This window comes from Poeciliopsis prolifica, unplaced genomic scaffold (genome assembly GCF_027474105.1).
Source record: "Poeciliopsis prolifica strain line A6 unplaced genomic scaffold, Auburn_PproV2 SCAFFOLD017, whole genome shotgun sequence".
Taxonomy (NCBI): Eukaryota; Metazoa; Chordata; class Actinopteri; order Cyprinodontiformes; family Poeciliidae; genus Poeciliopsis; species Poeciliopsis prolifica.
Window position 1 is genome coordinate 9,990,081 of NW_026562392.1, and position 23,906 is coordinate 10,013,986.

The following is a 23,906-nucleotide window of genomic DNA, read 5'->3' on the forward strand; positions in this document are numbered from 1 at the left end:
AGCTTTTTCGGTCTCAGCTGAAGCTTTTTTTTTAAGCGTGTCAGAACATTTCTGGAGCTGCAGTGTGATTATAGCTTTGCAATGTCGCGACGATGTCTCAGTTCTGTTTGGGGTTTATTTCCATGGCTACTTGTGTTGTGTCTTGCACCAATGCAAGAAATTATAAAAAGTAAATAAATAAAGCATGCGCTGTCGTAACCTTTCTGCATTTTGTCACTGTATTTAAATTTGAGGTTGATGACGTCAAAATTAACAGAAGGTTAACTTTGAGGCCTCCTCATGTAAACTTTAACAGCATTCTTCTGTGATATGAAAGTATGTGTCCTCTTAAAGATTTCTCTATCTTTTGCTTCTTTTGTAACACTTAAATATTTCTGGTTACCAAACAAACTTTGACACACTGGGTAAATGCAATGCAACACTTTACATCAGTCACTTGGAACGTTTTTTTTAGCATCAATCTGTTTGTGGTCAAGCTACATTATGTCAGTTGGATCCAGGCGTGGACTTTGAATAGGACACTCTGAAGTCTTCTTTATGATATTAGATGTAAACTTGTTGGCTTTTATGTGTAGGTAACTTGTTTGTTCTAGGTTATTTTGTAGCATCCTGAATCAGCTCCTGATGCGTTCTTGAAATCATTTTGGTTTGCAGTTCACCACTGCTCCATGTTTCCTGTTTTTGGATTGTGGCTCTCATCAAGGCGATTCATTTTGTGACTATGCAAAGTTAATCTATGCCTGAAAAAGGAAGTAATTACTTTTTCATGTAGGGTCAGATTGATTTGAACAGCCTTGTTGTGTCCATGAACAGAACTATCATTTGAAAACTGCATTTCTTATTTGTATCTAAAATTAAAACAGGTTTGATGATCTGAAACAACTGTGACAAAAAGTAAAATTAGAAGTATATATGATGTAAAATTATTTTCAACAGCAAATAAAGCCTTACTCCGGTCAATGACGTAGTTTGTATCTATCATAGCCACCAATATGTGTCGAACAATGCCTCCACAATATTGCCACAGAGAATCCTAAATCAATGTGTTTTGCATCAGAGAGATTAGAAAGATCAGACTTCACAAAACATTTCAAAGGAGTCAGGCAGTTCAGAGGATTGTCTGTCTGTGCTGGAAAAGAAAAGGTCAGTGAAATGCATCAGCGAAATGCATCATCCCTCTTACATGAATGAGGATGTAAGAGGGATGGAAATATCTGGATTTTAACAACAGGAAACATGAAGGCTGTCATGAATCCACCAGCAAACAATTGGCTGTGTATTCTTTTTTTGTTTCTTTGAAATCAAAGAAAGCTAAAATGACGGGTATTTCTGGCACAGAGGAACGTGCAAGTTGGATTGTGCAGAGCAACATTGCCCTCTTGTGGTGCCAGAGTGTTAGCGCATCAAGAGACTGAATGCGCAGTTGGGCATCGATACCATAAAGGTCACCATAAAATATAAAAAAATGAGTGAAAAGAACTGCAAGAGAAAGTTAGTCACAGACGCTTTAAATTTCAGATGTAGCTGTTTGAATCTGTGCTCATCATAAATGAAAAAAAACCTTCATTTATGAAAGTTTGCTGTTTTATTCCAAACAGAGAAATCTGAGGCACAATTACACATGTTAGAAGGGGGTTATGTGTGACATAAAAGTGTTTGTGTTTGCATTCAAAGCCAAAATGAACATCAAATGACAATGCACTACAACAATGTAACCATGCAGTAAAATAGCTCACAAATACAATAGTTTATTTCAAATGGATGATATTGAGTTAAACCCAGCTCAGTGGGTTATTATTTTTTTTAATTGATCATCTTTGGGTTGTTTAGTGTTTACATGCTGGTTTTATTTTTGTGACTTAATTTCTGTAACATGCTCAAACAGGGATCAAATTGTCATGCTTGAATATTGAAAATGCACAACCAGCAAAAATAATGAGACAATCCCAGTAACAAGGTTTTTATTAACCTTTCTGTACATTAAAACGTTGTAATGAAACAGGCGCTAAGCTTATATCGTCTTAAAACATTGAACCTCTGGAAACAAAGAACAAACAAGTATATCCTGTGTCAAGTGTCCCTTTAGTGAGTAGACATTTCTATAAAACTGTAACTAATGAAGACAATATAGACATCAAGTTACATTCAATCAGGCTGCTTTTATGAAAAAGAAAAGAAAAACTAGCCTTTTCCACACAGCAGGGTTAGGACAGGTTTTGTATTTGTTTATCTGTAGGTCAAGATGAGAGTCAAAACTCACACACTGTTGTCATTGCTGTCGCTAATTTGGATTAGGAATCTGAGGCCACACACATATAATTGTCAAAATGTATCATAAAATTCCCCAGAATGCAATGAATGTTGACATTTTAATTTCACAAACTGTGGAAGAGGAACATTGGCATCATCATCATTGTGTTTTTTGGTTACTTCCTGTTTAACCGCTGTGTGAAATTGGCCACTGATTGTCAGTGGAAGTTTTAATGCATTAAGTTGAGAAATCGGGTGATAACCAACCATAATTAGCAGCTAAAAAAGGTCTTAAGGCAAACATTTCTAGATAAAAAGCCAGGGAACCTGCTGTAGGTCAACTCAACACCACAATTCCCCCTAAAATTATTATTACATGTTAAAGCTCTGCAAATTTCTGCTTCCTGAAAACGCAGCCTCACCTTTCATCCCCTTTGCAAACAAACTGTGATCAGACAAACCTGGTCCATTATCGGCATTATTTTCAAGAACCTTTCGCCAGATCATTTTAGATTAGCACTGCAAACACATGAAAGATGCTTAAATCAAACTGTGGCAGATTAGATCTCAAATGAGACAGACTGATGCTATCTCTCCCAACAGAAGAATGAGGCTCGGTCATGATTTCCCCCCCTGCTTTAAGAGAAAGACATGATGTGCATCGGTTTCCTCACCAAAGCCATAGAGATGCATCATTAGTTCTTCGTGTTCAAGAAAATCAAACATTGAAACGAGTTCTGGGTTGTCTGACCAATCAGTTCTGTAACCCTAAAAAAGAGCTTTGGATTAAAAGATAAAGCTACATATGAACATATTTACAGCATCCTGCCAAAACAAAATCTAAACAGCAAACAGCTAAACAAACACATCAGAAGGTAATTGACACAATAATTGCACAGCTTAGTGACATTAGAGGCATAAAAATCTGTCTTATCTGAAGTATTTAGTTGCAATGTTCTTTAAAGTCTGAATCAAGTCTATCTATTGACACAGGCAGTGTGGTTTTAGCTCAGACAAACATGTAAACAAGTGTTGCTAAAGATTATAGCTGTACTGCATGAGCAATGAGAAACACTTAACTACAGTTTTCTTCTAATTCAGTAAATATTATGTAGTGATGGCAGGCTTTCTAAATACATTTCGGCACGGTCTAAAAGCATCCACTAATACGCTGATGTTGTGGAGTCTGACCTTCTGATGCCATGACAGCCCAAAAGAGGATTCCCTATTCAATTCTTTTCAAGTAGATCCCAAAAAATACCAAGGAACCTGTTTGTGCTTCTTACAACCTAGAGAAAATTTAATTGCTAAATAAGACAAAAGCTGAAACTGGAACTATATAGCAAAGATAAAGTCTCACTAGTTTTGGTACAATTCAAAATGACATTACAGTCATCGCGGTGGGCATTTTGAGGTTGTGCATAATACTATGAGTCAATCATTAGATATGTAGTTGAAATAGTAACTGAAAATGTGCAGCTTGGTTTAACTTGCAAAAGTCACATTATAATCCAATTTTTGCAAGAATAACACCAAGTATTCTTCCCCAGTGTGATTATTGATTTAAATTTCAATTGTCTTTAATCAACAACTGAAAAGCTTTATCAGTTATTAAAAGATGAAAAAAAAAAAAATCTAATCATTTTTGGAAAAAAAATAAAATAATAATGAGTAGTGACTGCTCAGACAGTGGCCTTTTAAAAAAAAAATGACCTTTTGGTCTTGCTTTTTTTTTATTGTTTGTTTTCTTCTAGTAATGCAATCAGTACTTTTCTATTTTGATATATTTTTCCAAAACATTCTCACAAATTTTAAACACGTATACATTTAACAAATGTATCCTTTAAAATTATGTTTTTCTTTAAACAAACAAGCAAAAAAAATTTTTAAAAAAGGATAAAACAGCAAGTAAAATGTGCATCTTTCTGTTCTCTTCAGTAGAGGGCAGCGTTGAACAGCAGGAGAAGTCTGGGGCAAAGGTCATGGAACATATTCTTGAAACGTAGGAACCTATTTAGCATCTACCCTGTTTCCCTTATGATTGCTTGTGTCCACATTCTGATGGAAGGCGCTGCGTCGAGTCTTGTTTCATTTAAAACTCTCAGAATCAGCAAACAGATTCAGTCTGAGCACAAACCAGGAATACAGTTTGGTCTTTTTATTCTGTTTCCACACACTTGTGGTTGATGGGATTTGTGCTCTTTCCCTTCTGAAGGCAAAATAAAAAAAAAAATAAAAAAATAAAAAAAAAGAGGAATGGCCAGCAAGATGAGCCGTTTACCCAAATCAGACGTCTGACTTCGATCAAACCAGACGGAAGGAGAGCTTTGCTGCAGGTCATCCATGTTTGTCTGGTGAAGAAGTTCAAAGTCCTTGTTTTATTTCCTCACTTCAGCTTGACATGTTAGTATCTTTGTTCCTGGTAGGCGTCGTCAGACTAACGCCTCCTCCATCACCTCCATGACGATGGTCCTGGGGCCGGTCAGGATCAGGTTGCTGACGGTCCGGTAGTCGTGGCAGAGGACGTTCAGGCCGTTCACAGACACCACAAACTGACACACCTGGAGGCGGACAGGAGAGCAGCTTCAGGCTTTTTCTCAGAAGTAGTTACTTTTTAAAATGAAACGCTCTTTAGCAATTGTTTTTGCCCAAAAAATAATTTAGCAAGAACACGTTTTGCAGGTAAGAATACAACAACAACAACACAGAGATGTTTCCCTGAAAAAACAACAACTTCTTTTTGTACACAAAAAAAATGCTGCAGAAAATATTATTGGTTTTAGTTTTCTAACTTTACTAAATATTGTATAAAGATCACAGTGGCTCTTGTAAAAGAAAAATGATCAAATATTTCTGTTCATAAATAAAAAATATTAACATCTGAAACAACTGGTTGGCGGATTTTCTTCCTCCATAGTTGCATGTATTTGTTCGTCTGATGGTTGTTTTGATCACATTTGAAACAGAAGCGGTTTCAAATAGTTTCTGTAATTACACCAAAACACCAGGTCTTGGTGTAATTACAGGAAGTTATTAGTTAGTGCAGCCAATAAAAACTTTCTACATCGACATTACATCATAGAAGTAATCTTTAACAACAGAGCAACAACACTTAGGACACTTTAAATCTTGTTAAACAGGTAGTAACCAGCAAAGCGTCTAAGCAAACGTTTAGGCGTATAGTCATTACTGTTATCAGCAATAACACTATAAAGCATGACAGCCACAGCCCAAGCACACTTCTTACACATATAAACCTCGAGACTCTTATCATCATTACCAAAGCTGCAACAGCGTGGCGACTGATAATAACATGACCTCATTTTTTAACCCTTTTAAACTCTTACATGTTTAAAAACAACAATATTGGTAGATATCTTTTTTTTTTAAAGAGAGAAATGTAAAAAAAAATGTATTCTTATTTTGGCTGCCCTGCTGTATAAAACTAGACTCTAAGCTACAATACAATACTGATAGTCCAAAATGTGTAAGAAAGTTGTAACAAGTTAAATAGACAGATTAGTTTGTTCTGAGGACCCGTCCATGGGCTAAACATTTCATCCTGTGAGCTTCCGCCTGATTGAGCTCAATTCGATTCTTTATTTATCCCAAACTGAAAGTAAATGTTCATCCAAGTGTCTTAAAGAGTTGTAATGGACTGCAGGATAACACTTCCTGGACGACAACCTGAAGTTGTTGGCAAGCACTGCTAATCTGCTTCATTCCCTTTTAATGCTTTTTTTTTACATCCCTGTCGGCTACGTATTGAAACAAGTGTCTGAAAGAAAGAATGCAAGAGAATAATTGTCCAAACATGCAATGTCTGAATCACAAAAACAAGAGTCTACAAAGAGAACGAATGAGACCTAACCTAGCACAGCTGCTCCAACATGCTGCTCCAACATGCTGCCACCATGAGAAGTGCAATTCTAGAAATACTGGATAATGGATGGATACTAGAGTCATGTAGTTCCTTCAGTGTGAGTAGATAGCTGCATCTTTAGTTATCAAAGATGGATGATATTTTTCCAAAGCCAGACATGAGTTAAGGCTCCATTGCAAGACTGCCAAATCAAAAACATCGGGTAATGAGGAAGAAATTATTGGTGCACCTGAAAAGGGATACAAGTGCATGTTGGCTCAGAGGGGCTGATGGTAGCATTTTACTGTAAACTAAAGAACAAAAATAATTTTGCTTTTACTGATAAATCAGAGTGAAGAAAAGAAACAGCAGAGAAGAAAGCCAGGTAATCAACCTCATATCTCAATAAGTAGTTAACAAAAAGTTATATTACACAAACATTTAACTTATGATGACACTGGGTCATCTACTGAATTCAGCTGTCATTTAAAACCTGGATGCTTCTCTATCTACTTTTAAGAATCTTAAAAGAAAACAAACAGTTTCCCTGAAGGCAATCCTCAAGATTCATCTTCACTGCTTCTTTTCCACCAACCTACTTAACTATCGCTGTACACATTCCTCTGGGAAGCTCCCCCTGCTGCTCTTTTTTGTTCTAGCTCAGGGATTATTAGTGTTGGCAGGGGTCCAGCTGGACTCTATGGCTCATTGTACCAAGAGAGTTAAAAATCTGCTTTACAGAGTGAAGGAAAAGCAAACCGTCCTCAACAAATCTGAAAAGGCCATAGATGCAGAGATGAACAAGAGTCTTGTGGAAAAAGAGATGATATGGAAAAACAAAGATTGTAAACAAAAATATATAAATGCTACATGTTACTTTATGCCAGATTCAGGTTTATTTGGGCAAACGATGCAGAAGTGTGGAAAGATTAAATAATGACAAATCTATACTTACAAAGAGAGATGTTAAATCTCAGTCTCTATGATGTTTCATGAAATAAAATCTAAAAACAACTCAGTGTTTTCAGTGAGTGATCCAAACACAAATCTCTGCCAGCAGTAGGGATTCTGCTGAGCGCACTGGTTTCCTGGCGACCTTGAAGTGACAACAGGAATCCAGGAGAGTCTCAACAAGAGTGTTTACCAAAATGTCAAACTGTAACTTTAGCAGCCAGAGATCCCGCTCGTTCCCACAATCCAGTTCAATAAATGCAACCTGTATCAAACACCGTGCGTCTTACATTGTCCTTAAAATGGTTTCGATTTGAACCGACTGCAGCAATCTTGTACAAATTTGCAATCGGGACGTAGGCTACCCGTTCAGCACACACAGAAATCTCTTGTGAAACCGGCTCATTGGCAGAAAGACAAAGATGCAAACTTTGAGATCATAATCAGGCGGTTAAACATGAGGAAAGCCTGTTAATGATTTTACAACTTGCAGCCTGAGCTCACCTTCTCCTTTGACCTCCTGCTGGAGCTGCAGTGCCATCACTTTACAAGCGCAGACATTTTGCTCTTAAGAATCATTACACATCCCTGAACTACTCAGGTGAGATGAAACTAGAGCAACCTTCAAGGAAATGAACCCACCAGACTGTGGCTCACGAGAAATTTAACCAGTCATTGTTGATGGAGTGAGATGGATTTGCATGGATATCTGTTTTGGGCTCAGATCTTAGAAGTTGAACTGTATGGAGCACAAAAAGATGGCACATGTAATGTTATTATTCAAAGTTATAATTGTAACATTCAAAATCTTTAAATGACTTAAAGTCACAGCTATGAGATTCTAAAGTGGAATGATGAGTTAAGTCAGAGTGACAATTATGAGACACAATCATTTATATTTAGACTTTATATTTCATAATGTTTACTATAAAATACTAAATTATATGTCTGCAACTGAAACTATGGGACATTTTTCCTTTCACATGGCAGAAATATTGACTGCTAAAGAATAACTATATAATCACGACGACATTTCCAAAACGCAGCAGTGTAGAAACACGTGGGATTGTTTCAGCAATGCGGCCTCTGTAACCTTCATACAGAATATTTCCATGGTAATAACAGCGACCAAAGAAGAACTAACAACTTCCTCTTTCAGTGCTGGTACCAAGACTTCATCTTCAGCTCAGTTTAGCTCACATGATCTGATTTTCTTTTGTTTGTTTAGACATTTGTTCTTCTCTCGTCTTGTTCCTTCATGTCGAGGCGTAGGTCCCCACTGAATTCCCAGAATTCTTAGCTGCGGCTCTTGTTGACATATTTGCATGCCAGCTGAGGCAGCAGAGGAAACATTACCCTGTTTACATTTCATTTCTCTTGCTTTTCCCTTTGGACATCGCAGGTTCTTTGCTGTCCTTGCTGTCTTCCCTTTGCGGACAGAAGCCAAAGAAATGGTTCCTCTTTTCTCTTCCTGTCTAACATTTACTTCTTAAAGAACATTTAAAAAGCATTCAATGGAGACACAACTGAAGATTAGTTGTTAGAACATAATGTTTCAATTTTCCAAGGAAAAACATGCTTTTCAATGGAATGAATTAGATAATAATTAGTGGATATTACAAATTACTACCTTTATCTTTATGTAAGGCAAAAAAGTTTCTCAGTGATTTGAGACCTTTTTTTTTAATGCATTGAAACAATTAACAATTGCTGAAAAAATATAAATGCAGATTCCAATGCATATCTGCTAGTTATACCATAATGCTAACTAATTAGTATACAGTTAACAAAGCAACTCTATATATTTTCATATTGGAAATTGTTTTTGTTTTTTTCTAAGCCAATTATGCATCCACTTCTGCTTAGTGTGCACATCCTCATCAATCTGCCCTCTGTGGTTGTAACTCAGTTGAATCTATCCATCTATTATTTTATTATTTGCAATAAACAACAAGTCTGATTTTGCAGTGAACGTTGGCCTACTGGAGGTTTGACCTCAGCGGACGTTACCTTCATGCCAACTGCAGCAGCCGGTCCACCAGGATCCACCGCCTGGATGTGACAGGGTTTGCTTCCTCGCACCACGAAGCCCCAGCCCACAGCATCACCCACAATCTGAGACATCAAAACCAAAGGGGAAAATCTTGAGATTAGATCTATCTGCTTGTGATCGCAAACAAAGTGTAAAGAATTTCAATTATCACGTACAGCAGGTAGTTCATCATATGCTAAATATTATCAGTGAATATTTGTCTTCTTGAGGACACACCCACAGAGAGGACCAAAGACTTGGGTTTGAACATTTATTCATTATTATGTGCAGGTAGTGTGAAAATTGTAGAACTGCTCTGTGTTTGTGCGATCATACAGTGAAAGTCTTCTTTATAAAAGGCCCTCCTGGTGTCAGAAGCTCCTCTGGGGTCACTTGTCTTTTCACAACTATTGAGAAAGAAACACAAAGACAAAACACATTGTTGGAGTGACAGTGAGACAAAATTATAGACCTGAACATCATGGACGCGCATAACTGAAAACACCTTCCTGCAAACGACAACAATGAGCACGAACACTGAAAACACAAATACAGAAATTATTCATCTGCTTAAAAACGTTTGTGTTTGACTTTGCGTGGAAAATAGGAGAATAGGTCACATACTGACAGCCAAAGGCACGTTACTTCCTAAAAGTGCTGATGTCCCTATTTTTTGACTTCCACTCATCAATACACACAAAGCTCATCTTTACATATATATTATAGTAAATATATATCTAATATAATAGAGCTTTCTGGTTTAGCGTAAATAAAATAAAGCGGAGAGCAGTGAGGCATGTCACTGACCAGACGATCACAGTAGACTGATCGTCTGCTATGAATGCTTAGATTTTCAGAGAAGAAAACTGAGCTTCAGAAACCTGGATTCTCCCATTTACGCATAAACAAGATTGTATATAAATCAGAATGAACATTGCAGCTGACATTCCATGCTGACCTACCAGATTTGGGGTTGCAGAGGACCGGCGGGCTGCTGCTGAGCGTTGGACTGCTGCTGTAATAGCCGCTGCTGCCGCAGCTGCTGCTCATGCTGCTTCGTCGAACTCCAACCGCCACCTTGATTTCCTTAGTGGGACTCACTAATGCAGAATTAAAAGATCAAAAGGTTAAAAATGCAACCACATCACCTTGCCTGTGAGATGCAGAAACATGGAAATTGTTCAAATATAACTATTAGAAAGTTGAAATTAAACAAAAAATATAAAATAAAAAAATCACAGAAGCTTTGTTTCTTAACAAGCCATTTTACTCTGTGTGAACTGTTTTTTAAATAAAACACCAAAAACATTTTCCATCTAAAATTTCCTTGAGATGGCAATGAAACATCAGATCCAAAGTGCCTAGAAAAGGCCTTCACACCTTCAAACAATTGCACAATTGTTGTGGTTATAAACAAGGGAGAACTTGTTAGTCACAGACCAGATTATGCTGCAATAGACGGAGGAGTCAAATTAAAATCAAGAAACGAGCTCTGAGGTCACGATGGGAGGCCAGTCACAGTGCGACTCTACATAGCAACAAAATCAGGACTCCTCCTATGTTATCTTTCTAAACCATGGACGCCAGCATTACTGCGTGAGAGCGTGCCTCTGTTCTGGTATCCGAGTCAACAGAAGATAAGGCAAATTAGGTAAATATATCACTGTTTACAGCAGAATGATAGGGTTCATTTCCAACCTTTACAGCTGGGTTGTTGTTTTGATATGGACATGAAAACATAGTTAAAATTAGATGAATTTACAGCTTCCCAGAAAATGTGATGACATCTTCAACTGTCCATATATCCGCTCACAGAAGAGGTAAAACAGGTGTGCGTTAGGCTTGTGTTGGCTCTCACTGGGTACCTGAGAGGAAGCTGGTGTTGCCTCCGTCCGACTGCTGCTTGCGGAGGCAGAAGGGGCTGTCGTGGCTCTCGGGGATGCCGCGGCCGCGTTCGTGGAGGAGCTCGATCAGCCGTCGCCGTCGCCGGAAGTTCATCCGGAACTGGTAGAGGAGAGGCCCGTCCACAAAATGATGCTTGTTGGTGACTGAAACAAAGAGAAAGTGGAAAATGTATTTGTTTTTCACACATTTAAAAACAATCAAAAGAAAAAAGAGTAAATTCATGAAGTATGTGACCTTCCCCTGAATCTTATGTTAAAAAAAACAACAGAAAAATATGATAACTGCAAACTGATTTCAACACTTTAAAACACATTTTATTAGTCTGTCTAAAATGACCAGCTGCAAAATACAGCCAAAGCAAACCTGTAAAACCAAAACAAAACATAAAAAAGAGAGCTGCTCAGGGACTTGAACTCTGCTGCTGTCTGGTCTCACCTTTTTACGCTAATAACAAAAACATTTTTAGCTAATTCAGTACAGTTTCTGTAGAGAGTCAGACATGCAGTTTAAGATGCAAGGATGGTGGTATTGAATTTTGATTTATATTCTACCGCATTATCGACTTGGAGATTTCATGACATGCTTGAGATTTGTGTTCAGTCATGTTCCTGCATTTTCCCATATTTATCCTTTTACCACTTTGCTTCAAGGTAATGTTTACATAGTTTCTGCGTCACGTATCATTAACGCCTATATGTACCGTACTCTGGTAGAACAGTGAAATTGATTTAGACACAAAGTTCTTTCTGTCCAGAACATTTCAAACGTCACAAGATTATTTATTATCTCATTATTAACCTCAGCATACTCATTAACAAGAGGAAATGAGGGTTTTTGCAACATCAGCAGTCCTTAATGTTAATTAATTAAAATCTACTGCATATATTATAGGAAGTTCTCTTTATGTGCAGCAGAAGAACTGCCTATGATCCTACAGAGATCATCTATGCCTGATATTTAATGTTGTGGTTTCAGTTTGGTCTTCATGGGGCTGAGATTGCACGGACCCGTGCTTCTCAGGGTACTTTAGCATGTTTGTGCTGTGTCGCCACATTCTTCCAGACACTCAGCTCTGCTAAGGAGCTGGAGGACAGGAAGTGAGTCACAGAAGAGAGAACAGATGGAGAAAAAGAAGGAGCAGAAATAACTTTTTCACATGATGCAGCATCGGCCCGGGCACTGAAAGCAACCCGAAGGCTCACAGGAAATGCTACATTTTGTTCCTTTATCAAATGTGTTTCATTTTTAGAGACCTACTAATGTATGAAAGAGCGCTGCATTCTGAATCCAGACGAGAAGCAATTTAATTATTTATATTTAGACAGCAATCTCTAAACTGCACAGCACCTTCTAAATATTTAGAATTCAAATTCAAAAAATGTTTTATTAATCTCAAAGGAAAAATAAATGTTGCTGTATCTCATGTCATTGAAGGTTCTTCAAAGAGTTGTTGTGTATAGTGATGGGTGTGGGCACGAAGAATCTCCTGTAGTGGTCTGTATTACAGCAGCTCTGAAGAAGCTTCTGACTTAAAAGACAGATTGTTTTTTTGTGACGGTCTCAATAAGAAGATGGTCAGGGTTGTCAACAATTTTCTTCATTCAATTCAATAATTTGAACCAGAAATCACCAAGGTAAGTATTGAAAACCCAAAAAGTGGTGAATGAATCTCAATGTACTTCAACGCATACAAAACATTTTCCATCAGGTAGAGGCCAGTGCTGTGTAGTAGCTAATCATCTTTGTTTGGGAGTGGCCAAGTTTCCGCTGGTTTATCACTGCGGCCTGTTCTCATTCAACCATTTCCTTAAAGGAGCGGTATTATGAACTTGGAGAATTTTTCCGGGCACATAGTGTCCTTTTATAGTACAATCAAGTAATTACGTTATCTCCAGTTGTTATAAAAACGTCGTATATATAAAACGTAACTTAACTTTGCAATTTGATTCCTTGAAATTGGCCTCTGTCTCTTTAAGAAGCTCCTGCTGTTTCCTACACACCGCCTTAAGAACGTCGTGCGAGACCAAGCATTTAGGTACCGCCAGATTTCCGCCAAGGGAGATGTACAAATTAAAGGATTTTCAAATACGCATGAAAGGAACTGAATCAAAGCTCTGGCTATGTTTTATATTGAGGGAATGAAATTATAACACGGCCTGCACCTCCAACAAGTTCATTTCACATAATAAGATCACATCAGTACGAGCATTACTTCTCCTCCTCACCATGCTGAATGATGCCATGTTCAAGCAGCCTCCGTCCCAGCTGCTCGGCCTCCTCCCTGGTGGGCATCTCCGCCTCCTGCAGCAGCCAGTCGATGAACTCTGAAGCGACCAGTGCGCGCTCAAATGCCATCCCTTCTTCTTCTCTGGTTTGTATCAAGTTGTTCTCAGTGTTCATCAGCCTGTATTGGGAAAAAGGATAAAACTATGAAAAAAATAAAAAAATACATCCCACCAATCATAATGGCTACAATATTACCAATATTTTATTTCTCAGTTTAAGGTGGGAAAATACTTGCAGAGGGAAGTGAACATTTGAAATGGAGGTAAATTCTCACAGACAAAAACATTTCAATTTCTCCTCCCTCTGAAATCCAAAGATAGACAAACTACAGTTTATCTCCATAACAGAATAATAAGTGGAAAATTAAGAATGCTTATTTAAACTAAACTAAACCAAGATAAGAAAAAATAAGCTAAGATGAACTACCTAAGAAGAAAAGTAAAACTAAGTTAAAAGTATAACATAAGCTAAGCTAAAGGAAAATAATAATAATAAAAAAAAGCTTAAGATAAAGCAGTGCTATTGATGACCTGCAAAGACACACTTGGTCAAAAATAAATAACATACAATTTAAACATTTTCCTTCTGGTGTTTACTTTACATAATTACCAACTTACTTTTGTAAGTCAATTAAATCAGCTTGAATTAGAAGTGTGTGTTTTGAGTTGCACTGTGTGACACACGGAAAATTTAAAGTGAAACACACACCTATAAAGACCAGAATGTCTGAATTTTTTCTCCTGCTACTGTTTAACAAGTAGACCCATAAACTAATCATCTACCTGCTTAAATTACATAAGACATGCAAGTCGTTGCAGACACAATGCACTTCGTTGCATCATTTGCACATGTCAAAACATGTTCTAGTGAGAAACTGGAGCATTAAACTTTCTGCCTCTTGGCTATTATTTGCAGAGTCAAAGTAAATTTCTGCAACCGGTTTTAACTCCTTAATATTAATGACTGTATGAACATGTATACACCTGTTCAGGCTGCAGGGAAATAATACTGAGCAACAGGTGACCAGTTCAGAAAGATCCAACAGACTAGTGTAGCCAGTGCTTTCTGCCTGTGTGACGACAGAACAGGTAATATGTAAAACACATTGCATGTATCACAGCTGTAGATGAAAACAAACAAACAGAGCCGAGACGACTGAAAAAAAAGAAGACATCAAAGTGAACTTTGAATGAGTTTACCAACTTTCCATTTCCTGTTCTCAAAATTGAGCGACTTATCGGCAGTTTGTCAGGACATTTAAGAAAAGTAATGCCAATTTTTTAGAACCCAGCAGAAAATATATTTATTTTCCACAAGACAGATGGTCATGGGTATGGGAACGTTTTGCACTAATCAGTAAATGCAGAAGGCTGCTTCAGCTTGAGGAAAGGACTTAATTTAGTCAAAGGAGGCCGGCTTCTGTGTTGTGGGATCCTATTGAATCCAATTTGAACCAAATGAAACGGTACTCAGGTGCATTAACAAGCCGTCATTCTGCAAAAAGCTTCAAATTACCACAAGCACTTTGTCCTGTTCTCTTAGTTCGATCCACTGTGTAATGACAGTTCAGAGAAAGCCAGAGGCCCTGATGACGACGGCAGACCAATGCCCTCATTACACATTGCCTGGGGACACAATTTATCCACCAGATTTGGACCCAGAACAGAGACAAAAAGTAGAGCTAGAAGCATTCAGGGATTAACGTGTGGAGCGAAATTAGTACGTTTAAATTCAACACAATTAATACTGTTTTTTCCAAAGCCAAAACACAAATTTCTATTCATTATTACCATGAAACATGAAGGATTGAATTCTGTTTGATGCACATCAATCTTTAAACTCAACAGACTGCTAACTCAAATGCATTAGCTCAAAGTACTGCACTTTGTACTTAAATAAAAACTTAAGCAATTCAATGCATTAATCATCTCCTGAGACTTCAAATATTGTGTAAATACTGTTTGAATGGAGAACGATAACAGAAACACTTGGGCAACTCTGACCTGCAGATGCACTTAGCTATTCATTCAGCAAAGCTCACAATCGCGACTATAGCCATGCAAAAATGTTCCACAATGTCATGTTCTGGATCACTGAGTGGGCAGGTGAGAACAATTCACAAAGGTGTTAAAAGTTAAAATATAAATTAAAAATGTCTTTAATGCACCTGATTCGATGCAGAATTTAGTTGGACTAAATCAAGCTCTTTATCTGAATGAATGTTTTTAAAAAAAAGCTGAATTTACAAGATTTTCACCTTAAAAGCAAATACTTACACATTCCCAATGAAAAGTACAGACTCACTTGTAAAAACCCAGGAACAGCAAGTTTGGGTTCATTAAGGAAAGTTACGTCTTTAATTACATATCTGCTCTAATTAGGTTTTATTGTGAGATGTTGAGGAAAGGTTGAGTCAAAGCAGTTATGTAGGGAGCTATGTTTCTTTGCTTCCTGTTTTCTCCTATTGAACATCTTTTGTTTTTACAAAGATTAGTCCAACTTGCAACCTTGGTGTGGCTGTACCACACCACAACACGCTTCTATTCATAGGACGAGATCCAGATAAAGTTGTATCAAACTAACCAAATTTGTCCAAACATTGACATTTTTAAAGAATAATTTAATCACTGAAATGCTTGATTATGTTCTGCAAATATGTTCACAGAACTCTGACTCTTTCTATGCTTTTAGGATATAGTTTCTACCCATGATAATAAGTAATTTTAAGAATAAACAGCCTCCATTTGCAGTGGAAAATATATGCAACCATCAGTGGAGCATGTCAGCGAGTGTGGTTCGCTGAGGTTAGCCTCTGACTAAATTGCAGCTTAAGGAATTTTTTTTTTTCTGATGTTGTTTTTAGCCTTGACAACCGACAAACGACAACCCTCACTCTGGCAAATTATCTTAGCAAGTGCCGTTCAAGTAAAATGGACACACCTGGATTTTCGTAACTGAGGAAATGGCTACAAGAAAATTGCTTCTTGATCAAACATGGCCAAAATGTGGCATGTAAGGCTGGAGGTATTTACTTTGTCACCATGTTACATAACATGGATGTCCATACCAAAAAAAAAGGAAAGACAAAAGGACACAAAGACATAAGGAAGAAAGAAACCAGTATGTTTTTAGAAACTGATGTTCAAGCCAGATCTGTCTGCTGCCTGTGTTTAGAGACTGTTTATGGTGTTTTGAGATTTGACGGAATAAGAAATGTATGAGGACTGTTTTTGTTCCAGTGGGAAAGCTTCATGGAAATGGTACTTAACATAACAAACTGTATGCTCGTGTAGTTTATGTGCAGCAGAGTTTTTGCAGCTGCAGAAAAATTCAGTTGAATCATTTCCATGCTGTCTTACTAAACAAACTGGTGCAGCTCACAGGATTGAAATGGGTGTCAAACAGGACTAAATCACCGTTTTAGTGTGATTTACTGCTCTTGTTTGCTTTGTTGTCTTAATAAATTAAATGGTTCTGAATTCTTTACATAAACAAACAAAAGCTTGGATTGTGAAAAGAAAACCAAACTTTCCACAGGAAAAAAACAAAGAATAAGTTCAAGCTGCAAGAAATCAAGCGAGAGCAAGACTTCATAAGGCTCTGCTGTATTTTTGAAATGTTGGCAGTCTTCTCCAAGATCTCAGAGTCAAAATAGTACTCTGCTTTCTCCTGGGAAAACAGTGAGAGACAAGTGCAAACAACAGGAAGTAGGAAAACCCACATCACCTAAACGACAAACAAGTGTACAAACTGAAAGCTTTTTCTCCATGTCTACCAATGCTTTAATTGTAGCCTTAGAGTAATTTGAGTTACCAAACAAGCGTGTAAATGAGTGAGAGTGGTGTGCTGCACGATGGCAATTGCATAAACATGTAGCTTTAAGAGCTGACTTGACAGCTGTGTCCTCTTCCACCATTTCATTCTCTTATGCAATAGTGGACTGTATGGGTGTGAACATGTGCTTGTTTATTCCCAGAGACGCTAAAATAAAAAAAGCAGGTCTGTGATTAAAATTGTGTGCCAATTAAGTTCTACCCATGATAGAGGCACCAAAAAAAAAAAATACACAGCTTGCTTGTATTCCTGGACACGAATGCACTCACTGTGATTTCCAAAATCAAAAATGTACAATATTTACAAAGCTGATGACAACAGAATCGTCCGTGTTTACAGTGTTGTGTAAACGAAGCTCTTGTACGGATAAAACCAGCGAGTCGTCGCTCAGTAAAGATGTTTCCAGTCATTTCGGCTTCCCAAACTCCTTTCACTCTCCTCAAATTTGCAGGCTTTTATCGCGGCCAAGCTGAACTCTGTGTGTCCTAATTTAATGAAAACCATTTACAACGAAACTAATTCTCAGAATAACATAAATGATGCTTTTTCTTCCTGATGTAGTCAATCAGCAGATCATCAACAAGATTAGGGTAGATGAACAACAACAACAGGAGCGGTACGAGTGGAGTGGAATAGATTGATCAGATTTACTGATCAATCTATTCATCAGTGAATATATTCACTGATGAATAGTGAGTATTTCATTATTCATCAAACCAGCTTCAAGGAGAAAACACTGAGATCCTGGAGCTTCCTGGAACATTTGATATTTTAATAAGAAATGTCCCAGCACAAGCCCAGGTGTCACATTGGGGAAACGATCGCAACATCTTTTAAATTCCAACTTTAGGGAGTGTCAAAATTTTACTCTTCGTTGTTTCCTCTACCATCTATGATATATATACTTACATTTCTCTAATTTAATGAGCATCACAGTTTATTTGGTTTGCAAATGGTTATTTGTTTCCAGTGTAGGAAACAAATAGCTTTTCAGCTTTTTAAAAGATGAAGGATACTCCCAATGAGAGGAAGACTGTAATGGCTGCTTCAGTTTCCTGTTTGTCTGGATCATTTTATTTGATGAGCTTAGATTCAAAAGCTCTTTATGTAGGAGAAAGCTGTGCAGAAACTCAAACCTTAAGTTTAACAACCTTCAAAGCAAAGTGTTTGAAGCACAAAAACAAGTTTGTGCTTCACATTTTGTTTGCTGGTACTTGTAACAACACCTGACAGAGACTGAAAGTGTTGAATATTGATTCCTGATAATCAGGCAATGCTCCGACTTCACCAGTTTTATTGACCAAAACCTTTTGGTAACTATTAAAAATCATTAATAGGATCCCTGTTTCTCAGTAAAAACAAGGAAATCAGCCACAAAATTTCAATCTCGGTTCTACCACCTCAGTCACCCTTATTTATGCAGTCATTGATAGGAAATTGTTTATTAAACACATCCTGTTTGATTAAATAAAACTCAGACAAAGTGGATCATTTCCCCTGGTTTCAATCTTTAAATTAGTCTAAGTTCTGGAAAGCTCACTTACTGCTTACCATCATATTGATTGTTTTTTTCTAATATCTCTCAATAACTAAAACAAGCGTTTTTTTTTTCTCATCAAATGTCATACAATTTTAGGAGAAATGCATGGCAAACAGACTAAAGCAATGTGTTGCCATTTAACGGCATCAGACACTGTTGCATTAGCACATGTTCTCACGCGTGTCCATACTTTTCATAAAGCCTCTGTCCCCTCATGAAGACCTTGGCTTCGCTGTCCAATGGGAATGTGCCGTCGTCCTTTCTGAAGCGGTACAAGAGCTTCATGTCTTTGAACTCCCGGTGCTCATCACACACTGAAAGCACACAGTGGAGAAAAAAAATTAAGTTAGAATCTGAACATCTTACTGGCAAAAAAAAACAACTTAAGAAGTAGAGAAGTTTAAGTGTCTCTGTGATTCAGGAGCAGTGGAAGAACAGAGCAGCTGTAGTAGGTCTGAAATGGGCATTATGTGAAATGATGAGGGTATTGTTCTGGTCTGTCGTGGTGAAGACAGAGCTGAGCCAAACAATCTTGACTTACAAGTCAATCTACATTCAAATCCTCATCTATGCTCACAAGATATCAATCAGGACCTAAAAAAATTAAATGTATTGAAATAACCCAATATATCTACCACAAGAGAGTAGGTAGGTAGATACCTGGATATAAGAGAAGGACAACAGACAGCAGATGTGTGAACACTTATGAAAACATTTCCTATTGATTAAGAAGTTGACATAAAACTGTTCCTAACAAGATCTATTCTTGTCCTGTCTGTCTCTGTAGTTTGGTCAAATGTAAAGCAGAGGAGCCAATGTTTTTAAGCCAAGTTGACTGAGAGAACATGGAGAATCGTCCATTAGGACACACGGCTTGTTCCCAGAAAATGTCAAGTGAGGCCCTCACTGTGAAAAACACACTAGCCATTAATACCTAAGATTAACTCACCCCCACCTTTCTCTGGGATACACAACATTTCAGCCTCACCGTGGTGAACAATGCTCTGGTCCAAAAGTTTCTGCATGATCTTAATGGCCGTGTCCCGGTCTGAGGCTTCCTTATGTTCGATTAGCCAATCAATGAGCTCCTTGGCGACAAAGCAGTTTGGGTAAGTTCGAAGGTGGTGCCTCCGATCCTTGATCACCTTCCCCTCATGGAGCCGCAGCCTGGAGACAAACAAGCAGCAGAGGAAATATGATTGATCTTCGATTCCCAGAAAGTAAGACAATAATCTTTCCGCTCGACTTTTAACTGTTGGTAATTCATAATTTCGTTCTGACAGGCAGTTATCTCTGTGATCTCTGGACATCATTACATTTCCTGTGTGGGTTGAGCAGCATTATGGTCACTAAATCCAACATCTCTATCAGAACAAACAGTTATTTGAAGAATAACCTGAACTTTAAAACGTTCATAACCTTTGGCAGAGCGTGTGTCTTTTCTGGGCTTATGGTGGATGTATAGAGCTGAAATGCCATTTTCAGGGAACAACAATGCATCCATTTCAATATTAAAAAATCATGACTTCATCATGCTGCAGCAGCTGCCCTAGATTCTGGGTTCCACCATCTCTGTGTCCTCTACCTGAACTGGAGTGTTGTGAAAAGGCTTTAGCCAGGCTTCCTGCAGCTAGCTCGATCCTCTCCATGCTGAGTCTGTGTGCAGCTGGCCAGCATCACTCTGAATTAGCAACGACAGCCAGCCTAACTGTTCCACCAAATCTGTACGATGGGCAAACAAACGTGGATCACAATTCACAGACCTAAGATCTTATCTGCTGTTTCATTCAGCCTTTCTTTGCTTAACTTCTGAAATGTTCTGGCCACTATAACCTCCACTAAAGCTGGATTGTGAATTATTAAGGTTGGAAGTTTATCAGCACATTAGTGAATGACTTCCTGACTACTAGTATCTAATCTAATCCAATTGCTCTCAATGCATTTTGCATTGACGCTACAATGTCCCTATTCATGAAAGAATGAGCTGGTCACAAGACTTCCTGGATCCGCTGCATGTCTCTGTAGGCCCTGATAACTTTCCTTGGGCCAACATGAGCAAGAGATGTATACGCTGATATATGAGCAGTAATCCTATCAGCCACTTCACTGTTATCAGTTCAGGAACTGAGAGGCATGTGTGGGAAGAGACTGGGCTCGAGACGAAAAATGAACAAATAAAGGTGTGGACTCAGCAAACTCCTTGTTTCAATAGAAGTAGTTTCACAGCCACGTCTAATTCTTCACAATTTCTTAAAATACTTCAAACTAAGCTACGCACTCAAGCTAAGCTCACATTGAGCATCCAGCTGTCTAGTGTTTGCTTGTGTTGTACAGTGTAACAAAAGCTGCTTCATTCAACCAGAACAGAGCTCTCAGCTTCGTGCAGAGATCAGCATTTTACCAACGCTCACCGCAACAAAACAACATGATGGTACTGAGCAGGTAAAACTTTTACCCCTGACATGAGTAACATGTCAGGGGATTGGATTCATAGGCACATTTAAAAGGGAAAAATTATAATTTAAGCTAAATATCAATCATATTCACACTTTAAAGACAGTGAGAAATGTAGTTTAAGTCCATCTCTTTAGTTAGGTGGGGAGCTTGTACTTTAAAATTTTAGTTTTTAGCAGGATCAAAATTGTTCCCATCCATATTAATGGAGCTGAAGCCTAATTTAAAAGTATGCTTTATTTGTCAAAACTTGATCTAAGTTGCTAGGAAACTGCGGCAAATAAACACGGTGAGTAGGAAGATAAGAGATAACAAAATATCACCAGAGCTCATTGTTAGAGAATTACAGAAAAGAAAATCAGAAATTGTTAAATCTTTGAATTGATAGTAGAAAAACAAAACAATTCTGTTCTGCCATCACAAACAAAAACATGGTGAACTGTTAAACTAAGTGGAGTCATGTGTCTTGTTAGGATGAGAGCAATGAAGCTTTTCAGCAACAAGTGCCACAGATCCACCTGTGTAATCATAAAAAGCACGTCATGTCCACTGTTAGGTGTGGTAGAGGCTCTGTGATACTGCGGGCCTGTTTTTCAATTGAAAATTGAAGCCTTGTTGAGTACATGGCATCTTATTTGGATTATTTAAAATTAAAATCTACTGAACTCATTCTATTAGAGACTCAAGGACTCAATAAGCCACAAATCTGAATCTGACAATTTGCCCTTGATTGACTAATTTAAATGTCATAGAAAAAGACAAATGGCTGCGCTGCTGGCAAGAGCTATTTGTAAAGTGTATTGCCAGCAGGAGTATCAACAATTGTATTTCTTAATGATGGATTATTTCCCACCTCTGAAAAAAAAGAAATCATAAATTCTAGATATTTTTTTGTATGCAAGATAACTTGTGCAAAAAAGATTTTAGGTTTTTTTTTTCACAAATCTTTGCCAAATGTGCCAGTAGGAGCCAATGTGAATGGTTTAGGTGAGAGATGAGGCTGCCCATTAAAGATAAGATCAAGTGGGTCAAGGTCTAGTTTTATTTTTAAAGAGGGGTGAACAAGATCTTACACAGGCAGATGGGAACACGCAGTACGTCACGTCAAGTGTCCAGAACAGGGACCGCTATCCCAAGCAGCTCTGCATTCACTGACACCAGTGATGCAGCCAGCTGGCAGCTTTAGCTCACAGCTGTGCCAGAAATCAAAAACACATGCATGCTGCACACAACATACAGTTATAAACACAGAAACTCTCTCTGGAGCAAAAGAAGAGCACACTGCATGCACCTTGTAGAATGTTCAGCCAAAAAAAAAAAAACTATTAATGTCTGCAAGATTACACAACTCCTTAAGTGGGAGGGGCTCTGCAGAAAAACATAACACCGTTTACACCCAGTTGGATAAAAACTTTCCCCCAGCATGCATGTTTCCTTTCAGTTCAACTGGGAGGCTGAAATTCCAGGCATTGGTGCCATGCTTCCCTACTGAGCCTCTATTCATCGCTGAGGTCATGAGGCAGTGAAAGCCAGGGTTCTGGAGCCTCTCTTTATATACAGTAGGCCTGAGGTTTCACACCGTCAACAACTCCACCAGGGGAACTCCTATATGATTCTCTGACAGCGGCAATGGGCAGGGATTATGGTATGTTGCTGCAGCTCATAGAAAACTGTATCAGTAGAGCAACCCAAAAAAAAGTGTGTGGGGGGGGAGTGGGGGGAGAGTTATGCAACCCTGCAGAAGGCAGCAATTACAAAGCTAAGATTTATATGGGTGTGCATGTATGGATGTCTTTGTTTGACTCAGCATGCTGCAGTAAGGTTGCTCCATCTGGCTGTAGTTGCAGGGAACATTATATAAAACATGTTTACCACAGCACAGAGTCTTGTTCTGTCATGCCCTTTTCTTTTTTTTTAAAGTCTCTTTCCAGGAAAACGCAGGAGGACATAAGGACCTGAATTATTTGCGACGCTTTCAAATGCTTTTAGGATTCACGCTGCAGGTAACAGTGGAGATGAATACACACGTGTGTGCTGTTGGGGCAGAGCTGGCAGACCCACCTCAGCTGCTCTCCGGTGACAAGCACCTCGGCCAGCCGCTCCAGCTCGGCCGCCTTCTTCTGCATGGTGGTCCCGATCCGGTCCATCGCTCTGCTGCAAACAAAAGGCGCCGGACCACAATAACATTGCGTTAATAATGGAGACAAGCTCGTCGTCTCGGTCCGCACTGCTGCGAGGAAGAAACGCTGGCAAAGCTTGCAACGAAACGTCCATTGGAGGCGTTTCAACTTTTGCAGAAAGAAAGTAACAAAGACATGCCTTCGCCTGATTGACGCTGCGGTCACACCTGGGGTTCCTACTTACCCTTCAAGCACCATGGAGAGCGAAGTGATTAGATTATTCCTCGAGTGAATTTTTAAAAATGATAATTAGTCCATGTGAAGATGAAACGGGGAGTCACAGCAGCAGCGACCCCATCAACAAACATCCACGTTTAACCTCAGAAAGCGCCCACCAAAAAAAAAATAATAATAATAACAGGCGCTCCTGCACCGCAGCTTCACAGCTTCTCTTCCAAATGCCGACCTGAGGCGTTTTGGACGCAGAGCAACTGGAACAACTCTGTCCTTTCAGAGCGGCTGCCTGACCAGCGCTCCAGTTACTGACACTGTCACACCACAAGGCGTGAGCGCACGCTTTCCTCCCCGCACCGCGCACACAAAGCCCCCGCATTGGGAGGACTCTGCTGACGTCACGGGGGGAGTTGACCGGAGAGGGCGGGGTCAGCTGAG

The 23,906-nt window shown here is 38.6% G+C and overlaps 1 protein-coding gene across 1 annotated transcript; it reads right to left on the reverse strand.

The window, feature by feature from the left end:
- Positions 1-1,946: 1,946 nt before the first annotated feature.
- deptor (DEP domain containing MTOR-interacting protein) lies at positions 1,947-23,808 on the reverse strand. Its single transcript, XM_055042049.1, has 10 exons — positions 23,479-23,808; positions 23,176-23,268; positions 19,649-19,827; positions 18,851-18,974; positions 13,226-13,404; positions 10,961-11,143; positions 10,058-10,195; positions 9,432-9,502; positions 9,074-9,178; positions 1,947-4,811 (listed from the first exon to the last, which is right to left on the reverse strand). Exons 1-10 carry the CDS (start codon positions 23,490-23,492, stop codon positions 4,683-4,685), a joined length of 1,215 nt encoding a protein of 404 aa, XP_054898024.1. The 5' UTR covers positions 23,493-23,808; the 3' UTR covers positions 1,947-4,682.
- Between the last annotated feature and the right edge of the window lie 98 nt (positions 23,809-23,906).

Bases quoted from the DNA above. Each gene is read 5' to 3' on its own strand.
- deptor (XM_055042049.1), bottom strand. The intron at 18,975-19,648 runs GTGAGGCTGAAA...GTGTGCTTTCAG, and splicing joins CCAGAGCATTGTTCACCACG to TGTGTGATGAGCACCGGGAG. The intron at 9,179-9,431 runs GTATGATCGCAC...TTGATGTCTCAG, and splicing joins TTATAAAGAAGACTTTCACT to ATTGTGGGTGATGCTGTGGG.